Source organism: Corvus moneduloides, chromosome 6 (genome assembly GCF_009650955.1).
Source record: "Corvus moneduloides isolate bCorMon1 chromosome 6, bCorMon1.pri, whole genome shotgun sequence".
Classification (NCBI taxonomy): Eukaryota; Metazoa; Chordata; class Aves; order Passeriformes; family Corvidae; genus Corvus; species Corvus moneduloides.
Genome location: NC_045481.1, coordinates 53,191,750 through 53,218,460, shown reverse-complemented (window position 1 = coordinate 53,218,460; position 26,711 = coordinate 53,191,750). Strand labels below are relative to the sequence as shown.

General features: G+C 52.5%; 2 protein-coding genes across 10 annotated transcripts; one reads left to right on the top strand and one right to left on the bottom strand.

Moving 5' to 3' along the window:
- Positions 1 to 6: 6 nt before the first annotated feature.
- Positions 7 to 8,253, bottom strand: LOC116445549 (NACHT, LRR and PYD domains-containing protein 12-like). Of its 5 annotated transcripts, XM_032112229.1 has the most exons (8): positions 8,054 to 8,136; positions 4,757 to 4,920; positions 2,346 to 4,041; positions 1,667 to 1,798; positions 1,263 to 1,433; positions 867 to 1,040; positions 573 to 743; positions 7 to 419 (listed from the first exon to the last, which is right to left on the bottom strand). In XM_032112229.1, the coding sequence occupies exons 2-8, from the start codon at positions 4,800 to 4,802 to the stop codon at positions 218 to 220; spliced, it is 2,592 nt and encodes an 863-aa protein (XP_031968120.1). In that variant the 5' UTR covers positions 4,803 to 4,920; positions 8,054 to 8,136; the 3' UTR covers positions 7 to 217. The 5 variants fall into 5 exon arrangements, with proteins under 5 accessions (XP_031968120.1, XP_031968122.1, XP_031968121.1 ...); XM_032112231.1 differs by lacking the exons at positions 573 to 743; positions 4,757 to 4,920 and having other exon boundaries at positions 8,054 to 8,252; XM_032112230.1 differs by lacking the exons at positions 1,667 to 1,798; positions 4,757 to 4,920 and having other exon boundaries at positions 8,054 to 8,251.
- Positions 7,526 to 25,280, top strand: CEND1 (cell cycle exit and neuronal differentiation 1). Of its 5 annotated transcripts, XM_032112250.1 has the most exons (3): positions 7,526 to 7,638; positions 14,725 to 14,861; positions 16,978 to 25,280. In XM_032112250.1, the coding sequence occupies exon 3, from the start codon at positions 17,145 to 17,147 to the stop codon at positions 17,535 to 17,537; it is 393 nt and encodes a 130-aa protein (XP_031968141.1). In that variant the 5' UTR covers positions 7,526 to 7,638; positions 14,725 to 14,861; positions 16,978 to 17,144; the 3' UTR covers positions 17,538 to 25,280. The 5 variants fall into 5 exon arrangements, with proteins under 5 accessions (XP_031968141.1, XP_031968140.1, XP_031968143.1 ...); XM_032112249.1 differs by lacking the exon at positions 14,725 to 14,861; XM_032112252.1 differs by lacking the exons at positions 7,526 to 7,638; positions 14,725 to 14,861 and adding an exon at positions 7,673 to 7,761.
- Positions 25,281 to 26,711: the final 1,431 nt, after the last annotated feature.

The following is a 26,711-nucleotide window of genomic DNA, read 5'->3' as shown; positions in this document are numbered from 1 at the left end:
AATTGCTTGGATCTGCTGCGGGATCTTTATTTGTCACTGCCAAATGCACACAACTGTTCCCGCCAACACCGAGGGGAAAAGGAAGAGGGCAGGACCCGGAACCCCCGCAGATGCAGCAGGATCTGCTCCCTGTGCCCTACGGGTGGGGCAGGCTCAGACCCACTGACAGCACTGAGAGCTGGGCTGGGAATGGCTCTAGTGGCTGCACGGACTTTTCCTAAAGGAAGGGAGGTCTCCTGAAGGAGGGGAGCACCTTCCTGCCCCCCGGCAGGAGCCCGCGGTGGCAGGGCAGCCGGGCCATGGCCCCCGCCTGTGGCACGTCATGCTCCAGGAGGTTCCCGATCTTCAGGGTGGGGTGCAGTGCCCGGAGGGTGTCCACTTCCTGCAGCAGGGCCTGACTGAAGCCGTCCACGCTCAGCCTGGCCATGGAGGATGCAGGAAAAGAGGAGAAGGTGTTATGGGAGGGCGGTGTTGAAGCAGCTGGGATGCCGGTGCGCCCCTGCCTGTCAGGCAGCATCCACTGCCCAGCTCGGGGATGCCGGGCATGGAAGGGGCCATGGCAGGGCCCTCACCCCAGGCTCCGCAGCGGGCAGGCGGGATGCCGCAGCTGCTGGAAGAGCTGCAGGATGCCGTGGGCTCCCAGCTCGTTGTCACTCAGGTCCAGGCAGGTGAGACGGGGCCCCTGCAGCAGCCGCGTGGCCAGGGCTTGGCAGCAGGCGCCCGACAGCCGGCAGCTGCCCAGCCTGTGGGGCCGAGGGAAACAGGGAAGGAGCGCTTTGGCCTCAGGTTGGTGAGCTGCTCCAGGTGGGAAGGAGAGAGCTCTGGATAGGAAGGAGGAAGCAGTGGCCCATCCCACAGCCCATTACCGGAGTGTCTGCAGTGGGCAGGCACAGTGCTGGAGCCCCTCACACAGCAGCTCCACGCCAGCATCACGCAGCCCCTCACTGAAGGACAAATCCAGCTCCTCCAGGTATGTACTGGTGCCCAGCACAGCAGCAAGATCCTCACAGCAGGCGCTGGTGATGCGGGAATACCGAAGCCTGATGGGAACCCCCAGGAAAGACCTTCAGAGCCGCCTGAGTGCCCTCAGTGCCACCCCACCATGGTGGTGGACCCCACCCTGGTGCCACAACCTTGGAGCTCCTTGCCCTGGGAGAGTGGGACAGAGGCACAATGCCGCCCCAGAGGGACCCTTTGGGGCACCTCCCCAGCTCTCACGTCCACGCTGTGCGAGATGCCCGAGGGATGCCGGGGGTGCTCACCGCAGAACACGCAGGCGGCAGCCTGGAGTCCGCAGCCCCTCACAGAGCAGGCGCACGCTGCTGTCACCCAGTGAGCTGTCACCCAGCTCCAGCCGGGCCAGGCCAGGGTGCTCTGCCAGCAGCGCCGCCAGCTCCGCGCAGCAGCTCTCGGACAGCCGGCACCACTGCAGCCTGCGGGAGAGCACGGAGAACGGGGGCTCAGCACACCTGTCCCGGCTGCTCACCTGCCCTCAAACCCGAGGGACAACACCCACCCCCAGGTAAACGGGGCCCGGCCTCCCCCTGGCCACTTGCCCGTGTCCCCAGGGCAGCACCCACCCACTCACCCGCTGCACTGCAGTTCGGGTGCCCCCACACACACCCCAGGTTCTGGCCCCGGTGTGGGCTCCGCGCGCGTCTCTCACCGGAGCACCCGCAGGGCACTGCCCCGGTGCCGCAGCGCCCGGCAGAGAAGGTGTATGGGGCAGGGCAGCTCCTCCCGCCGCCGCCGCACGGCGAGGACACCGGGATGTCCTCCGGCTCCCGAGACTCCCGAGCTGCAGGGGAACAGAGCCGCGGGGCACGCGCAGCCCTCAGCGGTGCCGGGAGCTCCCGGCTCTGACACCGGCACACAACCCCTCCCACCCCGAGCAGAGCCTCCAGCGCAAGGGAGGGCTCCTCAGGAGGGACCTTTGTGGCTTTGGAGGTGTGAAGGATCTCGAGCATTGCCGCTGGAGTCCCCCGGGGCGATGTAAGGTGAACCACAGGGTGCAGTTAGAGTTCCAGCACCGGGTATCTCCCTTTGCGAGGGAGAAGAGGGACGAGAAGCCAGAGTGACACCTGGGCACAGGTGGGCCTGGCCAGGTCGAGCCAAGAAGCTCCATCACCATCAATCCCACAGTGGGCAACGGATGGAGGAGCCCACGTGTTCTTTATTCTCCCCAAAAATATTAAATCCTCTGCCGAGGAACTAAACACCCAGGGAAAGGCCAAGCTGGTATTTGGGAGGGAGGAGCTGAAACAGCTTTAAAATCATCCTTTGGGGCAGAGAAGGAGAAATCTTTGCAGTTTTGGGTAATTAAAGAAAGGAGAGGCAAGACTTACCAAGGCACCGACGCATCCAGCTCTGCCTCAGGATCCTGCCAGTGGAAGGAGCATCCCTGGAGGGTGACGCAGCCCAGCCCATCCCAGTGCTGGATGCAGAAGGAAAGAGCCATCTGGTCGTACAGGGTCAGCTTGGTGTCCTGCAAGTCCAGGTCAGTGAAATGACCCAAAGCACTTTGCACAAAACTCTTCTCGTTCATCTCGAACAAGAAGCGGAAAGTGTCCATCTCTGAAACCTTCAGTGCTTGGCCAGGCTGGGAGAGGCCTCTGTGCCTCCCCTGAAGCCACCTTAGCAGCTCTTCCCTGGCTTGTGGTGAAATTCTGCACCCAATGGTTTTGTCCATGTACTCTACGGATTTTTGGCTGACCAGACCAAAGAGGAATCGCACTGTTACGTTCAAATCCTTCCTGGACTTGCTGTAGCTTTCTAACAATTTATTTACATCCTTCTCAAGCCTCCCCAAGCTGCTGACCATTTCCCCATCATCCTCCAGAACATAAAACATTGCTGCAAAAAACTCCTGGAGATGCAGGTGAGTGAAGGCATAGACACTCCCATGGTCTTCTCCTTCCTTTGGGATCCTTTCATTGAGGAAGAAGGGGAGAAGACCTGGCTGGTCCAAGCCACAGTCTTTGATTTCCTTCTCCTCAAAGAGGACCTTGTGCTTCCAGATGCCGTCAGCAGCCAAGGAGCAAAGCTGGAGTAGGAACTGCTGGAGGACCTGTGGGTTGTCCCTGTCCCTGTGCTTCAGTAACTGGGAGAGGTAGAACATCATCATCCCTGTGGTGGCTTTGGAGCACTCAAGGAGGTTTTTCGTCCCACAAAGCTCTTGTTCAAGGATGGTGCAGATGGTCCAGCTCATAACAGGGATGACACACAAGCTGTAGAGGATCTGGTTGCCTCTGGCAAACCTGAATGCCATGTCTCCTTTGTTGGAGTTCTCAAAATACCTGTGGAAATACTCCTCCCTCCTGGCTGCCGAAAATCCCAGTATCTCCACGTAATGCTCACCCTCCAGGCACTGCCCCAGGCTTCCAAGAGCAGTTGGCCTTGTGGTGATGAGCAAAGAGGCCTCGGGGAGCACAGTCTTCTTCAACAAGCTCAGCAGGGTGAGCTCCAGCGGCTTCACCTCCCTGGGGTCAGAGCTCAGCTCAGCTTCAGGCTGAACCAAGGGAAACCCCAGGGCCTCGAAGCCATCAAAAATGAACAGGATCTTCTTCTGGTCATCCAGGATCTTCCCAGCTGGCACTCGCAGGCCAGGACAGCACTGTGAAACCAGGTCTGCCACGCTGGCTTCCATGGGAAGGGTGATGGCTTTGCAGTCAACGCAGAAGACAAAGTCAAAATGCGTGTGGAGCATCCCTTCTCCCCACTCCACCATCACCTTCCTGACCATCATCGTCTTCCCCATCCCCGGGGCCCCCACCAGCACCACGACCTGCGGGGTTTGCCCATCTCCACTGGGTTCAAACAGCGTGGTGGTGACGGCCGTGGCTGCTCTGCTGCCGGCGTTGGCACATCCCTGGCTGGTTCCCACTGCTCCATCCTTGGCTCCGTGCTTGCTCCAAGCTTCCCTGGTGATGGTCAAGGTGGTGAAGTGTCTGTGGAAGGACGGGCTCTCCCTGGGACGGGCGCCCAGCTCCCTGTCCTGGCGGGACTCCCGGACCATGTGCTCTCTGCTGTTCCGCCTGTGCTCTGTGCCAATGAGGAGCAGGGTCAGTGCCAAGCCCAGACAGATTCCCCACCAGCCCACCCACACTCCCGACACATCAGCAGCCACTTACTCCAATTCTCAGGGCTTTCCTAAGTCTAGCTGGGGCAATAAGGACATAATTTGTGAGGATTTGGGGACTCTGGATCGTTGGGGGCTCTTTTTCCAGGTTCTGATCCTGATCTATCAACTCTTGTTTTATCATCCTCATCCACCTGGGAGCAAATGCGACTGCCTGAGGCTGCCCACAGCCTCTGACTCATGCTCCAGGGGACAAAAGGCACTGGGCTCCACAGCACAGACCTCCACAGAGATATCCTTAATCCCATCCCAAGAGGAAAAGATCTGCTCAGCTGGCTGCCAAAAAATGCTGAGAGCACTTCATGCTCTGTGCTTTAAAGTCACTTCCAACCCAAACCATTCTGTGACTGCATGATTTTAAACAACACATTAATTGAGGAATTACAAGCCCATGTAATTCACTGCAGGGATGAGCTGCCTGGACAGAGCTGGTGACCCTGTCCCCCTGCACTGCTTCAATTAGGAGTGCCCAGGACTGAACTCCGAGTCCAGGCCCATGCAAGCTGGTGGGGAGGCTCCAGGTGAGGCTGCTCAGCATTCCAGGCTATTAATAGTCCCCCAGGGGAAGCAGGGCTGGGATTTTCACTGCAAGGACTTCCTGCTGCCAGGCAAACCCACCCTGACTGCTGCAGCAAGTCATTCCACTGTGAGAAACGTCCTTCATCCTGCTTTCCCGGGAGTTCGAGGTGAGGACAAACGGTGCTGCCTGAACAGCCACAGGGTTTTGCTGCTGTGTGGCTTTTTCCCCCCTCTCCAGCTGTGGGTGGGTCGTAACTGGGGCTCTAGGAAAGGAGAGAGGCTCCTTTAGGAGCTTTGGATGCTCAGGGATGAAATGGGTGTGAGCCTGTGCTGTGACCTGCTCTCCTGGTTTGCCTGCTCCAGTTTATGAACAGCGCACCTGTGTCTGGATTAGGCGGGGGTAACCCTCTCGATGTTTTTATTGTCTGTGAGTGATGATTTTCTTTCCATGACGGAAAAAAAAAAGCTTCAGGATGATGTCTTTAGCAAAGCTGCCTGAGAGGGATACTGAGAAAGGGGGAAAGGATGTTTTAAGGCACATTGGGAGTTTAAGGACTCCTTATGGATTCCTCATTTCCCTGCTCAGAGCCAGACATCACCCTGTCCTTCCTGCTGGCAGGATGTCAAATAATTCTGGGGATAACTGTTTCTCTCTAAAGGAAATGGTCTCAAGTTGTGCCAGGGGAGATTTAGGCTGAATATTGGGGAAAATTCCTTCACTGAAAGGGTTGTCCACCCCTGGCACAGCTGCCCAGGGCAGTGGTGGAGTCCCCATCCCTGGAGGGATTTAAAAGCTGTGTGGATGTGGCACCTGGGGAGATGGGTTAGTGATGGCCTTGGGCAGTGCTGGGAATGTTTAGTCTTGATGATCTCAGAGGGCTTTTCCAACCTGAATAAATCCATGATTCTATGTTCCCTCCCAAGGATGCTGCTGCCACCAACATTCCCGTGTGGGTTTTGCAGGAGGGAGCTCCCCAGGAGTCAGGGCTGTCTTTATCCCTGCTAACTCCTCCTGGGAGGTGCTGTGAGCTGAGAGGGAGGGGGAAAATCCAGCAGCACTGTTTCTAAATGTTTCCCACTCCCTCTGACCTTGAAAAAGCCATTTTCACCTTGCTGTGTCTCAGCCAGGGCTGCTGCTTGCTGTGCCTGTGCTGCGTTAGGGGGGATGTGACCCTGCCACGGGGAGACGGGGGAAGTTTATTGTTTCTACAGCTTTTCCTTTACTTCCCTTTTTCCTACCTCAGTTTAAAAAAAAGTTTAAATTCAGAATTTAAGTATAATGTGAATTCCGGTCCAAGGCGTGTGAGAGCATCACGTGGGGCTGTTTATCTCCGAAGGCAGAGGCAGAGTGTGTGAACGTAAGGAAACCACCACCGCAACCCCCAGCCTCGGCTCATCCAGGCTCTGGGGACCAGACCTGGCAATTCCCACTTGCAGGAGGTTCCCTCCCTCCTCCTGCCACCCTGAGGATATTCCTGCCTGATACAGAAGTAGCAAAGAGATTTTGCTAGTCTGGGAAGGGGTGGTTTGGGGGTGTCTCCTGCATTAAACCGTGGGTTTTCACCAGCTTTGCAGGAATTCAGCCCCTCTGCTGCTGTCAGTAGATCAGCAGATTTGGGAGGCATTAGGAAGGGGAAGCAGCTGTTTGGAGCCATGGAAAGGTCCTGGCTGTGCCTGGCACAAGTCTCTGAAAGAGCAGGGAGTGCTGGCACTGCTGGGTGCGGGACCAGACAGGGAACAGAGGGAACATCAGCATCAGCCACAGCTAATCCTGTCCGTGCCAGCCTGTCTGAGCCGAGCCAGCTCTTGGAGCCAAGGACTACAGCAGAATAACCTTGCTCATCCCTGCACTAAGGGGGTGTGGGTGCCTGCATCCCAAAGCAGCCCCTGGAAGCACAGGCTGTCCTGGGAGATTTGGGTTCCCTCATCCAGCCCCTCATTCTGTAGCTCTCTTCAAACATGGGCAGGATTTTCCTTTGCACTGGGATTTAAGCAGCCTGAGTATTTCTTAGGCATGACATGCACCTGGCTGGGCACTGGTGGGTGGTTTGGTGGGTCCAAAGTAACTGATGGAGGCAGATGGGCAAGCAGCACACAGCCTGATTTGCTCTGAAATAAGGGCTAAAAGAACCTGCTGAGGTTTGGGATATAAGCAGGAAGTGACACACGGATGGGAATTTGAGCCCTGTACCTGGCTGGAGGGGGTGAGGCTTTTAGCCGGTGAAGAGGAGGAGGAGAAAGAGGATGAGGAGGAAGCGGCTGTGTCTGGCAGTGCCTGGCTGTCTGACAGTGCTCCGGTTCTGGTCTGGAAAGGGGTGTCAAACCCCAGCCTCCTGGGACAAGGAGCGGTCTGGGGAGAAGGGAAGCAGAGCTGGTACAAAACTACCCCAAGGTGCAGCATCTCAGTGTCCTCCCTGCACTGTGCAGAGCTTCTCCTTGGCAAGTCAGTTTGCCCTTCCTTAACTCACTGCCAGGGATCATCTCAGTTGGAAATGCCTTATCCTGGTGGGGGGAGGCTCATACTCCTTTTGCCTGTGGTCTACACACAGGCATCCCAATTCATCAGGCTGGCCCCCTCCCAGGTATTCTTCCCAGTGTGTCCACTCCACTTTGTTGCTGTGTTTCCTGTAATTGCTGCAAATCCAGGCAGGATTTGAAGGAGAAACAAATGGAGCAGCAGAGGGGTCAGTGCCGCAGGGACAGCCCTGAACTGCTGAGCCAGCTCAGCCCCAAATGATGGGAGACGTGGAGATGCAGCTGGGCTGCCTTTACCACCCTCCAGCCCCCCTTGGCACCCTGCCCCTCCAGATCCCAGCCCTTCCCTCTGGATTGGAGCGCCCTCCCCCCCATCTTCATGCAGTCTGCAGAGGTGCATTGTGGGAAACTCCCAAGTTTCCCCCCCCTCCTCTGCCTGCCTCCCTCCCTCCTCTCTGCGCAAGAGCCAGCTCCCAAGGTGTGACTCGTCCGGCCGGAGGACAGAGGTAAGGGATGCTGCTGGGATGGGGGGCGCGGGGCGGAGGGGCCGGGGCTCCCGGCTCCGGGACGTGTGGATGTCCTGCACAGGGTGACAAAGCGAAATGGAGACCTGGAGCTACCTACTCAAGGTGAGTGTCCACCTCCTCGCAGCCGCCTGGGATGGAGGCCGGGGGCTGCCATGCCGGCTGCCTCTCGAGCCGCCCCCCCCCCCCCCCCGGTTTCACTGTAAGAGGCAAAAAGTGCTTTTTTGACCCCGAACAAGGAGCACGGTGAGGATGGCCGGCCCCAAGTGGCTCTCTTCCCGTCCCAGCTCCCACGTTCTGCTCCCTGAAGGTCAGGCAGCCACAGAAGGTGTTTGTGCAAATGCACGGGTGCCTCCTGCCCGCTTCCTGCCCGCTGCTTCCTGCTGCCTCCACGTACCTGCAGCCTCCGCCGCCGCCTTTGCGGGCTGTGCCGTCCGGCCCGAGCGGAGCCCTTCCCCCCGATCCGAGCTGGGCCGGCGGGAAGGAGAGGCCCTGGGTGCCGCAGCAGCGCTCCGGAGGCAGGAGGGCTCGGGGCACAGGGAAGCGGAGCCGGCCATGTGCCGGAAACAGGGCTGCTGGGAGGGAGGAGGGGAAGCAGCATCCCCAGCTAAGCCCCTCCAGCCTTGGCAGGAGAGCTGGTGCACCTCCCTAAAGGTTTTGAGCAGTTTTCCAGCTGTTTTCGCCCTCCCATCTGCATGGGCAGTGGGATTTGTTTGCCTTTTGCTCTGCCTGGATGGATTTAATGACTCTGTTCAATTCTGTCAGTCCTGAGGCAGGAGGGAAGGAGGAACAGCCAGCGGCGTGGTTTCAGCCGTCACCTTTTCCGAGGAAAGGAGATTGTTTTGTTAGGCAGGGGGAATGTGATATCAATTAGGGGGTGTGTATCCTTTGATTTAACCCTAGGATTGTGCTGGAAAGGAGCTCACAAAGGGAAATCTGCCCCAAAACACCCAAAAGGGAGAAAGATATCAGAGGCAATAGTGCCTGTTTGAAGGGAGAGCATTGCACCGAAGGAGTGGGAAGAGGGGTGGGTAGCAGACCAGGCTTCCTGAGTCATGGTGTGTGCTTCCAGGGAGGGAATGCTTTGGGAATGTCTCAGGCCCTTCAGTCTGATGTCCCTGCTCTCTGTGCATCCACGTGCATCCCTGTGATGTGTGCTCGCAGGGACCTGTTGATTTGCTCCTGTTTACTTCTCTGTCCCTCTGGTGGCTTCTGGGGCGGGGCAAAGGAGGAAAGAAGAGGATTTTAAAATTGAATCGAGGTCAGGCTGGCAGAACTTGGGTATTGGGACAAGAGGGGGAAACCTCCCTGCTGCAGCCCCGTTTTCCTGGGTGGGGCTTGGACAGGATGCTGTCAGGAGAGGGAGGATGGACTATGCTGGATTAAGCTCCCTGCTCCATCTCAGGACTGACCTCCAAAAGTCTGACCTTCACAGGTTTGACCTTCAGCGTTTTCCATCTGTCCTTTTTCAGCCACGGTGCCCAACACCAACATCTAACCCTGTGATATTGTGGTAGGGTGGGGGAAGAAACCCCAGATCTCCCCTAAATGTGGATTTTCATCCCTCTGCATCCATCCCCTCCCCTGGCAGGCTGCTGGGATGGGGGGCTGGAGAACACCCTGGCACAGTGTCCCCATCCTGGATCAGGTGTCGGAGCTGGCAGATGGGGCAGAGGGAGGGATTTCCGTGCTGGAGGAGCTTTGGCCATCCTTCCCCAGATGCTTCTCAGCTTTCTGCCAGGAAGGAGAGTCCCCTGGTGTTGCTGCACAAGGTAAGGGATGGGTTTTACCCCAGAGAGTGTGGGGAGCCTCCCTGGAAGGTCACTGCCTCATGCAGAATTGGCCCCTCATCTGCCTGCAGTGGCTTCTTAGATTTCAGCTGCAGAGCAACAGTTTTCAGGCTGACGCTTGCAGATTCAGGGGCTGCCAGATTCCAGATGCAACTCTGCATGTGAGGAATTGCTTCCAGAATCTTTTTGCTGGCCCCAGCTGAGCCACAAAGGGGGTGATGCCGCATCAGGCAGAAGGGATGGATTTAGGATGCCCGTAAACTGGGGAGGGATGTTGAATTTGCTGCTGCTTCCTGCAGTGGTTGGGGCTATTTCACTGTGTCACATATACCCCTCATCCTTTCTTGCTCATGGATATTGAATTTGGGATACAAGCCTGGGAGGAAGAAGCCTTAAAAGCAAGATCTGTCAGAAGGGGAATTGGCCTCCTGAAGCTTTGGGAGCAGCACCCCAATTTGGAAGCATCTGCCCTCTTCCCAAAGGCTTTTCCCAAGAGCTGGCACCAGGGTAAGGAGCAAGGCTTTGTGGTTGGAAGGAATGAGTGTTCACCCTTTTCCAAGAGGCAGGGAATGTTCGCCGACCCTGTAACGTTATCCCTGAGCTGGTACCACAGACCCAGAGCTGAGCAGGGAACCAAGACAAGCCCCATGGCCCCAGCCAGGGTGTTGCTGGCACTGAATTTTTGGCTCTGGGAGGGCTGGAAAAACATTATAAAGAAATGAACTGAGTGGGTTTGCAAAAGTCAAGACATGAGGAGTTGCCCAGGGTAGGGTGCAGGATGCACCCAGATCCCTGTGAGGTGTCACACTCATGGGTTAAGGCTCCAGGATTCCTGTTCCAAAGTGTTCCCCCATTATTGTTCCAGTGCTTTGATCCAGTGTCCTGACAAATAGCTGCCATGGAACCAGAAAGTCATCCAGGCTGAGAAGCCTTTCCTTTATTCCCTGAATTTCTGTCTCGGGGTGAGGGATGCTCAGCCCTGCCAGGGAGAGGCTCAAGATCTAACACTTCATGATTTTTGAAGGGTAAAAGCTACAATTTTGTTCTGCTACAAAAAAAAAAAAAAAAAAAAGGAACTATACCAGGGAAAAGCGAATTTGATTTTGTGTCTGAGGGGGGTTCAACCCCAAGATTAAAGCGGGATTAGCACAGCAAATTGAGGTGCTCTGAACTGTGTTTTGGGGACTGTGTTAGGACCCTGAGGAGCCAGACTTTGCAGCAGGGTATTTTCAACCCAGCCTTAGCAAAGTATTTCCAGATTCTGTCAAATTCTAGAAATTATTTTTCTCTAAGATGTGTCTGAGGGTGCAGCTGTAAGGGAGGGGCTGGTGGCACTTGAGGGGCCTTGCTAGGTGTGACTTCTCCTGCCGACCGCAGGCCAGTGCTGTGCCGGATGTGACTCAGTACCCACCCCTACGGAGTCAGTTGGAGCATGTGGCTGGAGACAAAATCTTCTCTCTCCCATGGTGGTTTGGTAGCGCCCGTTCTTTGCTGTGCACGTGGCTGTGTACAAGCAGGGTGTCTTACCAGGGTGGGTTGGAGCTGTGTTTGGGGTTAAAAGCCCCCAAAGGAACACAGGTTGAGCCCCTGGCAGGAGTGTGGTGTGTCTGCAATGCCACCTGCATCTCTCTGAGAACAAAATGTCTGCCACATCCATCCCAGCAGCTCTTTGGGGACAGGATGTGTGTGGTTTGCAGAGGTGACGCTTAGCTCAGAGCTTGTCATCTGCAGAGGTTGTGGTGCAGAAAAAGACCATAAATGTCCTGTTCCTGGGCTCTTGCTGGAGGGGGAGTCTGAAGTGCTGTGTCACCTGTGTGGGCAGCATGGCTTGGCAGCCTCCAGAGAGGACTCTGGCACTGGTGTCACACCTCTGTGCAGTTGGTGGCCCAGGGTCTGCATCCCAGAGCCCTTCCCTTTGCAGATGGAGGGCAGAACCACTTTTGCTGGGCTACAGGAACCCATCCTGTTCCCACACTTCACCTTAATGCCAGGTATAACCCTATCTCTGAGTGTGGATGCATTGCCCAGCCTGGGAGAGAGGGAATGTGGCTCAGTGACACCCCCTCAGTGAGGAGGGGCTCCTGGCCATTCTCTGGGGGCTCTGGGGGTGGTGGGTGCAGGTTTTTGGTCACTGCCAGCCCCAGCTGGACCAGTGAGGAGTGTGCTGTGGCTTGGAGCAGCCGCAGGAATTGCCGCAGCCGTGGAGCAGCAGCTTGGCTGGCAGATCTCCCCCCGTGGCAGTGATTTGAGGCTGCTGCCACTGCTAAAATACTTCCAGCATGTGACACTCTCCACAACAAGATTCAAAGGGCTTGTTTGAGAGGGAAATGTTTAATCCAGGGACGGGGGGAGGGATGTGGGGAGTTACAAACAACAGATTGGGAAAAGGATTCATAAATATCTCATCAGAGTGAACTGGGTCACCAGTGTTTGCTGCGACTTGGTGCTGCTGTCTCTGAGGGTTGGATTTGGGAGGGCTGGGAAGCACAGCAGGTTCCTGCACAGCCTGTCCCTTGCTGTGCAGCACTGAGGCCGTTTGAAAGCATCTGTGACAAGTGACTCTGCTGGCGTGGGGCTTGCGTTGTGTTTTATCACGTTTGCCGTGTGTTGCGTCAGGAGCTGGGGGCCGAAATAGCCTGGAAGGGAGCTAAAATCTTCCTTGGGGAGCTGCTCATGGCAGCTGAGGGAACACAAGCTCCTTATGTAAAGCTGCTTTAATATTTATGGTAATATCAGAGGCGGTGCATTACCTCATCATCTCTGCACTTCTCGGGCATGGGGAAAGGCTTAGTCATTACTCTGCCGTCCTTCTCCTGGGTGCTTGCCTGGCATCTCCCCACCTTTAACACGATTGTTCCCTCAGCAGCTCAGAAAAAGGGAGAATTGCTGGTTTTCCCCATTGGAAATGGGGAGTTGAAGCACCGGGAAACAGGATGTGCTGCTCAGTTGCAGGAGGGGACTGGACACAAATCCTTCCGGCCCTGACAGATCACTCCACAGGTGGCAGAAGGGACAGACACAGACCCCTGAGGACACTTCCCAAAGGACAGGGTGGTCCAAGCTGCATTCCTTAGGGGTTAGAAGAGAAGGTGGAGGAGAGTGGGATGATGAGAGTGCTGGGAAAGGAGCTCCCTCTGCTGTGCCAGAGCCACCTTTGGTGCCAACTGCTGTTTCCTTAGGGAGAGCAGGGGTCTGTCTGTCCTGTGCACAGGGGGATGAGTGCCTTTCTTCCAGACAGGCAGGAGTGACAGAGAAAGGAAGAGGAGATTAGGGAATAAGGGGGAAGATTTGAAGATAAGGTGTTTCCTGCCATCTCTGGCTCTTTCTGCACAGGTCAGACAATGTCAGTAGCTATTTCCAAGATGGATGTTTCCAACTGGAGGACACCTGGAGTGTAGGGACGAACCTTTGTTGCAGAATAAATCCTGATACATAACCCCACTGTGTTGTTAAATCCTTCCTTGCTGCAAGTCTCAGTGTAGCAGTTGAGGACCCGATGGAAACGCGCTGCTTTTCATAACAGAGGGAAAAACTCTATGGATGAGCTTCCCACTGCACCCCAGACCCCCACCCTGGAGCAGCTCCTTGGTCTTGCAGTGTGACTGACTTTCTCTTCCAAATGGAAGCAGTAGGAGAGGATGAGACGATTTGGGGATGGGATGGGGCTGTCCCTGCAGAGGGAAGGGGCCATCCTGATGGAGCTGTGCTGTGGCACAGCTTAGCAGTGACTCATCCGCTCCGTTCGGTGCAGGATTGATGCAGCTTTCATCTGTGCACGCAGGAGACAGATGAATAGATGTGTTTGGTGATTTGCTGGGATTTGAGGCAGGAAAGGTGCCCTTCAGGGAGCCAAAGGAAGCTGTTCCTCTGCTGGTTTGTTGCTCTGGCAGAGGGCAGCTTGTTGCACTGGGTGAGTCCGACTGCACTGACCTTGGGAGCATCCCAGGGGAGCTGTGGTGTTTGTGTGCCAATCCTTGCAGCAGCAGCAATTTGGAAGGCTTTCCTTTTCCTTTTTCTCATTTATCATCCCTGGTTTTATTATGCCAGTTCCCTCTTCCCAGCCTGGGAAAGAGCTGTGTAGCTGCTGGCAATGAGAACCTCCCTGAAAGGGCACTGATTGTTAAACAGAAATAGCATGGAGCAGGGAAAAGGGAGGGAATGAAGCCTGTCTCCCACAAAATCTTATTCCCAAGTGCTGCTGCCTGTGTAGGAGGCAGAGAGGGAGCTGGAAGGGGGAGGAATGGGTAGACAGGCAGAGACAGCAACTGACAAGAGAGAAGGGAGGAATAAAAAGGTGAGGAGCTATAAAGAAGAAAGCAAAGGTAGGAAAATGTGTTATTAGAGAAAAACTTGGTGTGATGGAATGAGGCAAGAGGAGGAGACAAAGGAATGGGGGGGAACCCTTGTATGCAGGCTTAGTTTTTGGAAATGAGGAAAGCACCTCTCTTCAGTCTGGGGGAGACAGAGGTGCTTAAAGGTGAGCCCATTGTCATGCCTTTGGAAGTACAGGATGGAGACAAGAGATGATTCCCAAGGTAGGGAGCTAAGAGCACACAGAAGATGGTTAAGTACTGGGATGGAAGAAGATGTACTGCTAAGGGTACCCAGGACCCAGAGGAGGAGGAGGAGTCAGGCCAGAGGGTCTGGAGAGGTGCTCGGTGATCCTGTGGCTACTTGCAGTGATGGAAAACCACAGACAAAAGCCCTTTTATGCAGGCACTTAAGAACTGCCAATATTGGTTTTTGGCTTAGTTTGGTTTCTACATCTTTTAAAACCTTTTCTAAGCTGCATGAGGGGTTTTTGTTGCTTTTAGTGGAGATAGATTCACTTAGAATCAGGAAATTCTGTTTGTGGCAGTGCAGGGCATGGCGGCAGGACAAAGCTCCACAGCCCAGCATGGGCTCCAAGCGAAATCAGCTTTCCTGCCCCCAGGAATCTGGATCAGTGAAGGGTGTGGATAAACCCTGAGGTGCTTGGGCTGTGCAGGGTCCCCCTTTCTCAGCAAAAAGGTGAGTTTGCCCTCTCTGTGATTTACCTCACCATCTCTGTAGGCTGCGTATGGTTTTTCTAGGGAAAGAGCAGAAGTTTAATGCTTGGTCCATGTGCTGTAACCACATGGATATCAGTGTGTGAGTGGCCCAGTTAACTGATATCAAAGCAACAAAAAAGGTAATTTAATATTTATGCTATGATTAATCTGACTCTTCCTGCTTTAACCTCTGAGCCCACTTCAGTTGTGGGCTACTCTTACTATTTCTTTGTGTTTCATTGTACCAGATTGAAAAAAAGGATAAATTGATCCCAAACCAGAGGAGCAGAGTCCTGGGAGTGACTGTGTGCAGCCTCAGCCCTGGATTTATGTAGGACTTGTGCTGACAGAGCAGTATGGATGCTCTCTGGAAGCACAGGAAAAGGTGAGGCAGGTGATACCTGCAGAAATATTACAGAATGAGCACCAAGAGGAAAATATTCTTGCACTTGGCCAGGCCTGCGTTTCCTTCCCAAGTCGCAAGCCACAGTGATGTCTGAAGCTGGGTGAACATCTGGGGTGGGGTCTGTGTGCTACAAGATGCCCAAGAGTCTGATACACACTCAGCAAACTCTGAGAGTGGCGCAGTTTGGGCTTTCCAAAAGGGTTTAGTATCCCAAACTAGGGAATGCAAGCATTGTCCAGCTGCAGTCAATGAGAAATACAGTTTTATGGTCAGTGGGCTTGGTGCAGTGTGAGGAGCTGGACTGGAAGATCCTTGTGGGTCCCTTCCAACTTGGGATATTCTGTGAGAGCTATGGAATTTCATGATTTTGGTGCTGCAGTTCCCCCAGTCTGCTCCCAGCTGCCTGGCACTGGAGCAGCTGGTGGCCACCAAGCAATGGCAAGGGAGAGCAGGAGAGGGAGGTGTTTCCATCTTATACTTAGGAGCCATAAGGTGTTGCCCAGCTTTGCTCGAGACCCAAACCTGGCATTTCTGTGAGATTTCCTCCATTCCTGCCTAAATGGAGATGAAAGCCCCACATTTGTCAGCCTCTTTTCCAGAAGAGTCAGCAGCACAGATCATTGCTGCATCCCTGGGACTTTGTTCCTGTCATTAGAGGAGTGATCTGCCCTTTGAGCTGCTGTGGAAGGAACCTCTGCTTGCTGAGGTTTTTGAGGAGCCTCTTCAGCTCTCGATCCAGACAATGAGCTCTGATTTCACTTAGCAGGCAGAAAGCTCCTGGCAGGCTCCTGGCAGCCCTGAAGGTCAGCGGGGAGCCAGCAAAGCTGGCAGCTCAGATCCGGTGCTGCCTCCTGGTTACTCTTTATTTCCCCATCTCGGAGCTGATGTGGTGCTGAACTGCCAGAGCCTGGTGGCAAAATGCCCAGTGCATTGTCCTCTCCTCCCATCACATGGAAGTGCAACCACAGGAGCTCCATCCTCAGATCACCCTGCCCTGCCAGGTTTGTGGGGTGAGGTTGTTGTGGTGGTTTTACGTCTCCTCAAAGCCCACTTTGTCCCTTTGCTGAATTCCTGTGGTGCAGCCGTGCTGTTCACCTCTTCCATCACTGGGGAAGAGAGCCCCAGCTGATCACCAGCATCCTGTTTGGCTCCGTAGGCAAGTCCAGTAAACCCTGAAAGAAGACAGGAGTGAGATGTCTCTATCACCAAGAGATCAGCTCTGCAGTAAATCCATGCAGTCAATTCTCTGTTTTGCACCAGCTGAGGATCTGGCACTTGCTTTGTTTTGCTGTTGCTCCACCAAAATGCTGGCAGGAATAATCCTTTTATCCCTGATACCTGTGAATACTGAGGAACTAATCCTGGTTTTCCTGCAGTACACATCTGAAGGGAGAGTATCACACAAGATCACTTATTAACCACTTCCTAAATGAACCTTGGGTTAGTGCTGCGAAAGGAAGGGTGGAGGGTGAGACAAGCAGGGAGGATCTATCCATCTGCTTTCCCATGGAACAAAGTGTTCTCTCCTTACCCAGAAGGAATGGAAAGGGTGAGCAAAGGCAAAGTAAGGTTTGTTTGGTTGGATGTGAGTTTGTCATCGCTGACAAATGGCCTCACACACACAGAGCCCGGATGGACTTGGACTATGGATGCCCAGATGTGGCAGCCATAGATGACAGTCAGTCCAACTTGTTTGATGTTCCTGTTTGATATTAGGAAAAAGTCCTTCCCTGTGAGGGTGCTGAGGCCCTGGCACTCATTGACCAGAGAAGCTGTGGCTGCCCTGTCCCTGGAAGTGTCCAAAGCCAGGCTGTACAGGGCTTGGAGCCCTCTGATCCAGTGGAAGGTGTCCCTGCCCGTGGCTTGAATGAGGTGAGCTTTAAGGTCCCTTCCAACCCAGGCTATTCTCTGGTTCTGTGATTGTTGTAGGCACAGAGCCTGTAGTAAATGCTATGAATGGAGTTCACAGTTCTGAAAGAAGGAGCCAACAGTTTTTCAGTTTTCCTTTCTTTCCTCCTCCGTCACCTCCAGGCAGAGCAACACTGGCTCGCTCTGCCCTGTCACTCACCTCTCCTTGCTCTGCTTCCTCCTCCAGGTGCTGTATCATGTCCAGGTAGGACACTGCCAGTGTGACAAGCATCCCAAAACAACTGCTCCCAGGCCTTGAGCTCGGGTGGCTCCTCTGCTTCCTGCAGCAGCCAGGCAAGGGAGAAGAGCTGGGATAGCTCCGCACATCCACTTGCTGCTCACAGCACCCCTAGGATGGATTCCAAAGGCAACGTCCGAAGTGGAAGCAAACCCGATGCCAAGGCCGCCAGCTCCGGGAAGCCAGAAAAGCCCAACCCTGGTCCTGCCACAAATGCAGACAAGAAGGAGGCCCCCAAAGAGCAGCCTGCTCCTGCCACAGCCACCAAGAAGGCAGGTGGTGACGCCGCTGTCGCCAACAACCACAGCAACCTGAAACCCAGCCCCGCCGCCACAGAGATGCAGGAGGCCAGTGGCCAGTCCCCTGACTCTGACCACAAGGGAAACAGCTCCGAGGAGTCACCGGGCAGCTTCTTCGACAACATGAAGCCCTTGATCATCGTCGGAGGAGTGGCGGTGGCTGCGCTGGCTGTGATTGTGGGAGTGGCATTCCTAGCCCGGAAAAAATGAAGACCAAGACAGGGTGGGGATGAGAAACCCAGCCCAGCTGTACAGCTCCTTTTGAGACAAATGCATGCAGAGAAATTCTATACATAGCTATATATATAGAGAGTGAGCTAGATAGGTCAACAACAAACACCAACTGCAACTCCAGGGTCTTGTTCAAGACAACTGTGCCAGTCTGACCCGCTTTGGGTAACTCCATGCACTCAGTGTGTTCTTTCATGTAATATATCTTGGCTTATACCACCGTGTATAGATTACAGCTTCTCCTGATCGGTGTAAATGACGGTGTCCCCTCCCCTCCACTGCTGTCCTTCCTGGGAGACACCCCCCCCTTCCCCCTTGCAGTCCCGTTTTCAAGTCCAAAGTGTTCTACGTCCCATCTGGAGTCCCCACTTTGTGTTTTGGTTTCTGTTTGGTTCTGTTTTAACTTGGGCTGTGGTAAAGAAGATGGAAGGGAAGTGCTAAGGCTCAGCTCGTGTGTTGCGCGGGGCTGGGGATGCTTGTCCTGCCACCCTGGGACAAGGGAAGTGCAGGGGCAGTGGCAGGGAAGAGGCAACTCCCTGACCCAACAGCCACGGGCAATCCCTATTCGGTGTCTGTGTACCTGCTGCTCACCGTCCCACCTTGGAACATCCGCCTGGGAAGTGCCCCGGGGGAACCAGGGCGGCTGCAGGCAGAGACTGCAGCGTGGCAGAGCCGAGTGTGAGCCTGGGATGTCACATCTGGTCACTCCTCTGGCTGAGCTGCCAGCAGAACAGTGACCAGAGGGGCTGTGCTGTGGCCCAGAGAAGTCCCATTGCAGTCTTCAGGATCCCAGGGCTCGCCAGGGTCACGTGGGCAGTGTTTGGGATAGAGAGACTTTGTTTTGGATCTAGTATTTCCTAAAGCTAGGCTGGGCTTTGCAGGGTGCTGTGGCCTCAGTCCAAGCTCCCTCGAGGTTGGCTGGAGTATTTGTCTTCATTCTTTTGGGCTTTGGATAAGGATTTTCACTGAATTTTTTTCCCCAACTGAAGGCTGTGGTCTCTCAGCACATGGGAAGACAGGAAAAGGGGAGACAGGAGCTGGTCTTAGGGGCAGAGAGGACCTGGGACCCCATGACAGTAACACTGTCCTACCTGCTTTATACCAGGGAAACCCCTTTCAAGGGCACTGGAGTCTGTCCTGGGTGGATTTCTTACCTCCCTCTTGTGACAGTAGTAGCAGGGATTTGTAACTCGTCCACGGTTTGGAAATGGAAACAAATTCCCAGCCCTCAGGAGCAGCCTGATTTCATGGGTGAGTACCTTGGCTCTAAAGCCAGACCTTGTGAGGGGGAGGAGAGAGGGTGTTTAGTGCCTTTGTTCGATGCTCAGCACTAAACAGCAAGAGGTGAGGAGATCTGGCTCTGAAAGCTTCCATTAGGCTTCTCTTGGCTGCTGCAAAGAGTGTTATAAAAACCCCTTACATTTTGGGTTTAAGTTGGATCAGAGATTAGGCGAGGTCCAACAGGAGCTTGGCAGTGGCCACAGCCCATGGGCAGGGGCAGGAGTGATGATTAGAGAGAGGCTGTGACACAGAGGGGTGAGTTCTGTTACAGAGCCCATTGTGCACCTTTGGCTGAGATGGATGGGGGAACTCAGGGGCTGCAGGGATAGAAGGAGGTGTGCATTCCTCAGGTGCTGCCTCTGGCACAGTCCCTGGACAGGATGGGGGGGGGGGGGTATAACCTGACCATAACCTGACCTGGCAATTCTCTTGGGTCATATCTGTCTTACTTACCTCCAAATCTGACTTGCTGAATGCACATGGTCTTGGAATGCATGACTATTCCTATGGTGGGCTCAGAAAATATTCCCGAAGGTGCATGGCCTCTGGGAATATCAGATGCCATGTCCTGGTGCAGCAGGAGGTTGATACCTCCACTTTTGCCAGCACAGAGACAAGGGTGGGTGTGTCGGGCTCACAGGAGTTTTGGGAAACAGGGCTACAGCTCCAGGTGAGATCCTGGTAGCCTAAAGCACTCTTGGCATGAACTGTGGATGTGTCTACCAGCAGCAGTGTGTCACTTACAGCCTGGGGAAGGGTTAGAAGCAGAAGGGTCCTCTTCTCCCCTCAGATCTCTGAAGCACAACTTTGCAGGGAAATTTTCACAGGAAGTTTAGCTTACATTGCTCAGAAGGAAAGGAAATCACCCCCTCCTGCTCCGGTTCACGTTTTGCCAAGTAGGGTGGTGATTTCAGACAGTGACGTCTGTTTTCAAGAGATATTTCTACCTTTCCTGTCCCCTCCCTCCCTCTCAGCTCTGGCCTAGGATTGTTTTTAGCAGTGTGTGACATTAGGCACAGCATCTATCTATTCTGCCCTGACCAGCATAGATAGATCGAGGGAGGAAAATGAAGCACTTGCTTTACTCGAGTCTCCAGTTTTACTTTCTAAAATGTTTTTTATTTCCGTGTCTTCACCTTTGGCAACAGAAGAGGGGAAAAACAGTTCTCAGCCAATGGCCTTAACCTTTTCTCCATCTCCAAACCCTGCCTGCCCTTAGAGCACTCGGATGCAAGGCCACCAGTTTCATCCAGAAACACCACAGAGGTGGCGATGGGGCTGCGGCTCCTCATCTGGGCATGTCGCTCATTCGAGCCCTCCCTGCACAGCAAACCTGGTATGTCCTGTTTGAAAGGGATTTTTGAACGTAGTGTGTCCAGTTCCCAAGGGATTTTCCACTTCCTATGTTCACTTAACAGTCTGCTGTCCAGGTTCAGCACCTGGAACCCACCTCTTTGGCAGTTTGGTTTGGAAAACACCTGTCTGTGTGTGTGTGTGTGTGTGTGTGCACCGCCCTGCCTTGAAGCACATCCTGCGTGTGTGTGTGTACAAACCTTTGTGTCGTATATTGCAGTCTGGCGGGGGAGAGAATCCAAGCTGGAGATGCCCCTTCCTTTGTTCCCTGCATTCACACCAAGTGTCTGTGATGTCTTTTCTGTGCCATTCCCACCACGCCATGCAGCTCCTGAATTCCTTTCCGCTCCTGGTTTCTCCTCAGTGCAAGGAATGTCTGGCTGGTAAAGTTCTGAGTGTGTGGTGTGCCCGTCGTGCTCAGAGCCCGGAGCCCCTGCTCCCCTCCCTGGATAGTCATGTGGGCTCTTTGCTTTAAAATGAGGCACTTTTAGAGTATCCTGGACTGTGCTGTAGCGCTTTTCCAAGTGTGAGTCTAGTGTTGAGCCGGGCAGATCCAGTGTAGATGCCACAGTGCGCCGCAGCCCTGACTTGCAAACACCTCCTTTCCTGCCTTACTGTGCCAGGCTGTGCAGTGCTTTCGTTCTGAGCCAAAAATGTCCAGCGAGCACCAGGCCGAGGGAGCAAATCCCCCTCTCTCAGCCCCAAATCTGTCGAAGCAGAAGGCTTAAATGACTGAACTCGCTGTGCTAAATAAATAGTTGTCTTTTCTCATACTGAGCACACGCCGTTATTTGCTTGATGTCCTTCTTTGTGTGGTTTTTGTGGTATGAAGTCCTTCCAGTGACATCTCTGTGGGGAGAGTGAATTAACGCTTAAAACTAATCAGAGTCTGTGCTTGGGGTTTGAAGAGATCTAGATTGCTAGTTTACTCTTTTGATCAAGTCGATAAATTATAAATTGGCAAAACTGGTTTCAGACCTTTCAGCCTATCACCAAAACTCTCGATTCAATCACTGCACCCGATCTCAATCTCTTTTTAGGGAATCATAAATTTTAGTTGAATATAAAGATGTCATTATGCTGTCTTGGACAACTCAGTAGAAGGTTTTTTGCTGCTTCTATTTTAAGAGAGATGAAATGGATTATGCTTCTGCTTCCTCTTCCTATTTATTTAATACCCTGTGGATAAGTCCTGTTATTCCTCACAGTGCTGCAGCAGGATGCAGACAAATCTGGCAGCCAGGGGATAATGCAGCAGCATTTTTGAGAGGGTAAGAATGCATTCCTGCAGGTGCTGTTCGCCTGGGGCTCACTTAAAGCACTCAGCAGTCACTTGCCCTGAAGCATTTCTTAGATCCCTTGGGCTGGGTGATAAATTAAACATCCATTTGTGTCTCTGAAAGATTAAAGTTTAAGGGTTGATCCATAGAACACTGAAAACAAGGGTAATTTTTCCATTGGCTTCACCATGCTCTGGCCTTTGAGTTCTTGTTGGCACCAGGGATATGATCACAGGTCATCATAAAATCATCTCAATTACACATTTATTTCTAAATTGACACAAACGTTCCTTAGGCTGAGTGCAAGGAAAGTCTTTTCTCTGAGGCAGCCCTGCTTATACTGGCATCAGGATTTGTGTATGAACAACAACCAAAAACCCCTGGAGCTGGTGAGAGATGATTTATGCCTTAAAATATTCCCTGCTTTTCCTGGAAACGCTACTGGGGTTTAGAATTCAGCAGCCTTCTAACTATTCTTAGAATTGGTTGAAAATAACAGTGCTGAAGATTGAAGAGGAAAATGATTTTTCGAGAAACAAACCAAAAAAGGAAGGCAATGAAAAAAAGTGTTTGAAAGGTGAAATTCTCGGAATTGCAATCAGCTTCATGGAAAGCTTCAAGTCAGTGAAGATTCTGAGAGGGTGCAAGGAACAAAGCAGAGAAGTGCAGAGAAAAAGCACTATTTAATTATCTTAATAGCTTTGGTAAGGATGCTAACTTTTATATCCTAACCCCCTCACTTTTTTTTTCTCAGAAAAAGGCAAAAATGACCAGCTCTGATGCCGTGCAAATTAACCTCTGCTAATTGCCTTTTCCAGATGAATTCCTGCTGGCTCTGTGCAATGTTAAAAGGTTAGAAAAATACCTGAAGTTTTCTACCACCAACTTTGCATGATTAAGGGGAATTGCCAGGACATTAAGAGGGGCTGTGTTCTCTTTTCCCGTGCTTTGCCATGACAAGGACTGAAAATGCAGCCTGCTCACACTTCCATCCTCCTGGGCCATGCCTTCATGCTGGAGCAGGAATGCTGATTTACTTCCAAGACCGTTGCACCTTGCTGTGGTGTCATTCCCTTCACCACAAAGCCAGGAGAGGTCCATAGGGGCAGGCAGCAGCATCACGTTCGTGAGCTGGCTGCAGTTCTGCTGCACAGGTTGGGCACTTCCCGCCATGAAGAGGAATTGGCTTTGATCTGGAGCATAACAATTCTGTACTCCAGTAAATTCTCACTGCGGGATGTTGGAATCGGAAATATTTCCTGGTATTTTACACTGGAGGTATTTGGTCCTTTACTCTTTTGGAGAGAAATCTGCTGGTGCTGAGGATCTGCTGGCACATTTTGGGTCTTATGAATGACACTTGCCCAACAGCCCCAAAAAGCCATGGAGCCTGTGCCCCCATCCAGCAACCCTCGGGGGGTTTAATCCACTGAATAAAGTGGGTTTATGATGGCTTTTTCCTCTTCTTTTTGAGACATCAGTTCAGCTCTGTGACCTGCTTTCCTTTTAAATTCCCTGATTCCTGGGATGTCTGTTCACACATCTTCAGCTGCTACAAACGATGGGGCTCCATTGGTTTCTGATCTGATTCATTGCTTGTTCTTTTCTCCTTCTTTGGCCACTGCACTGTACTCCCTTTCCTTTCCCTTCCCTACTTTCTTCCTGGGCAGCTCTGCAGATGTGGCCTCTCCATAGCCCAAGGCTGGAGCAGATTTTGGGTTGGCTAAGGCAGGTTTTGGGTGGTCCCCCAAAAATACAGGCAGTGCTGGGCCTGTATGTGTCACAGCAGGGAATGTGTGAAGCTTTGATCTGCCCTCACCTTAGACCTGAGGGTCTAAGTCTGCAAGAGGCCTAGTGCTCATCTGCCACAGGATTTGTAATGGATGACAAACTCCCAGGAAGGTCCCATTCTTGTCCTTCCCTGTCATTCAGGTCTGAGGTGTTCTGGCTGCTCGAGAGGGGCTGACATGGTGTGAGCACACACCGCACTTGGCTGCAGCCAGAGCTCCTTCAGCCCTCTGGAGCACCAAAAACAGAGGGAAAGGAGAAGTTCTGAAGCTGAGGACCTGCACTTCTGCTGGCCTGAAAGAAGCAGCTGTTGTGACAGGGGTGAGGGTGCAGGAAGTGCAAGGATTGTCCCTTTTGAATGGGCTGATCAGGTGTCACTGGGTGACAGAGAACTGCGGGACTTCTGGGCCTCTAAAATTCACATTGCGTTCAATTGACCATAAAAGGTCTCAAAATCCTGTGAGAGATCAGAGCCTTTGGCTTTCCAAATTCATGAGTTTGGATCTACTTTGTACTACAGCTCTGCTCCCTCCTCTGGACAGTATGTGCTTGGATATGCAGTACTCTGGGATTCGTGCCCTCTGCTCTTAGATGTTCTTCAAATTAAATAGATTTTTTTCTGCTGAAAGCATAACCTGGGTTAAATAGACTTTGGACTGGCTCTTCCCATGTCTCTTCTGGTTGTTCCCATCTTGCAATTCACAAACAGTTCGGTCACTTTTCCATTTCTCAGCCCCGGTGCGGCATCCCAAGCATGAATGTACAGGTTCTTTCTGTCTGTGTGATGATGCTGCAGCACCAAAGCTCCCACCAGGACAAGAGGAATCTTTAATCACCTTTCCAACGGTCAAGTCCTGCATTGTATCCCTGGTTTTGCCATGGCCGCTTCAAGCAGCCAAGCTGCTGGGGCAAGCTGATGAGAACAAGGGTGCCACACAATTTTGTCTGGTTAAAAAACAACCAACCAACAAGGGAATAATTTGGCTTTACTGAGTTTTGAGCAGCCCTTCATAACCCTGGTGCCTTTTCCCAGGACTCTTTCAACTGAAGCCTTTAAAAGTTGCAGTTTCACCTCCCCAGGAAACCAACTCTCTTCCAGTGGTAGGTGCAGGTTGGCTATAAGTTTGTGGAGAAACCAAAATTGTAGGAAGGGAACTCAAAGGTCAGACTACAGGGGATTTTTATTTTGGTTTTGGTTTGTTTGGATTCTGTTACTTCTCCAGGGACTGATCCAAAGCCCTTGGAAATCAGACTGAAATGCCTGCTGTTCCTTTGGAAGCCTCAGGCACCTTTCTGATGATGTTGGCAGGTTTTGAGTCAGCTCCAGAATGTGTTTTCCAAATGATAGGAATTTTCTAAGTGACACCTTGATTTCTTCCCTGTACAAACAGACCTGCTTGTCACTTACACATCTTTACCTGTGTTCAACATACAGGTTTGGGGTTTTTTTTTTGCTCTCAGAAACAATATGCTGCTAGACACATTTCCTGGAGGGAAATGGACACCTACCTACACACAAAGCTATCCAGCTAATTTATACCTTGTTGAATTTATAATCTTGTCTATGCTTCTATGGACACTTTGTATGGGCTGCAGCTCAAATCCTAAAATAGTCAAGAATTTTTTCCTTTCCCTTATAGTATTCTATTTACTTTGACTTTGAAAACAAAAAAAGCGTATAAATGCAATAATGCAGGTAGACTAGAAATACTAGATTGAAAATTTAAAGTAGTTTAGCTTGTCCCATTGTGACTGACAGTGTTGTACGACACCCAACGCTGTACCCTGACATTTTCCAGGCTTTCTCTGTAGCTGAATCTAGTATTAGCTTTGGAAACCCATTGTGTGAGTGGTGGGTGGATGGGTCGGAATCGTGTGCTCTCTACACGCTGTATGTTACTCACATCACAAGCTGTATGGCCACTCCATATGCTGTGAAACTGTAAATGATTCCCAAATACACCTGTAACTCTTACCAGGATTGTGAGAAATAAACTATATATAGATATATATACACACACATAGAGAGATTGTATAATTCCTCCCGTGAGCATCTTCATGTACGTGGGGGTGCGAGTGGAACTGGCTGTGCTCCCTCTGGAGGTTTTCCGGAGAAAACTGTGGATGCCCCATTCCTGCAAATGTCCAAGGCCAGGTGGGACGGGGCTTGGAGCAACCTGGGATAGTGGAAGATGTCCATGGCAGGGGGTGGAACGAGGTGAGCTTTAAGGCCCCTTCCAACCCAAACCATTCTATGATTCCAGGATTCTATGTCTATGTTTCCTGAAGGCTCAATATTTTCTAGGATTAGTGATCCCACTGAGAACTGCGAGAAAAGGCAGTTCCTACCCCAAATAAACTCCAGCCTGCCCAGGGAAAGCAGGCAGAGGATGACCATTGTTATTCACAGACAGGAATTAAACAGAATCATAGATTTACCCCGAGACACAAGGGAAACATTTCCGATCCGAGGGATTCCCCATCCTGCAGGCTGGTCTCCAGACTTCGCCCCCAGTTCTTTGCTGTGACCTTTCTCCTGCCAGATTTCTCCTGCTGATTTTCTGGTTTTGTTTCTAAGATGGCCTGGGAACACCTCCCAGACAAACCATCCCCTGAGGACTGGGTGATGTCCGTGGGGTCCCTGGACACAGATTCCCTCTGGGCTCAGGGAGGGGAGGACGGTTTTGGCAGCACATGTCACTGCACAGGGTTGATGTTGAATTACACCAGCTCCAATCAGGGTCCCAGCAGAAGCCTGAAGGCTTTTGGAATTTAATTTCTTAAGAACTGGGAAGAAAAATCCTGTAAGTTCCACAGGGTCAGGAAAAAGGGCATCCTTCAGCTGCAAAAGCGTAATCATCTGAGGGTTTTGCTGCAGAAACACAGCTGGGGACTTGAGCTTTAGCTTGTCTTGACCGGAGCAGGAGATCAAATGCGTTCTTATTTTCTGAGTGGGAATGCTGGAGCTGAGAGGCTGGGATGGGTGGGGGCCTGACCCTCCCAGTGGCCCCAGTCAGGGTGTGTGGAATTGCACATCCCTGGGGCAGTGTAGGGAGGATGGGAAGAGCTGATGGAGCAGTGGCTGGGACAGCACTGTCCTTTGTGTTTGTTTAAAAAGCACTGGATTCACAAGCAGGGAATAAGGACCATAAATGTGACGCTCTGTGCCATAAAGGCTTAGGCTGCTGGAGTGGCACTAAGTCCCAAATTACCCCACAAAACAGCAAAACTGAATAGTGAAAGACATGCTTTTTTTTCCTTTTAAAAAATAATTTTCTGGCATCTAAGCTGGAGCAGAGAGGAAAATCCAGATTAACCAGCCTACAGATTCAGAACATGGTTCTGGAAAGAAAAGGAGACATACAGATGATTGAGGAGACAGAAAGATGGCATAAGCTACATTTCCTTTAAGAAAGCCAGGCTAGAAATGAAGCCCTTCCAAATAAACAAA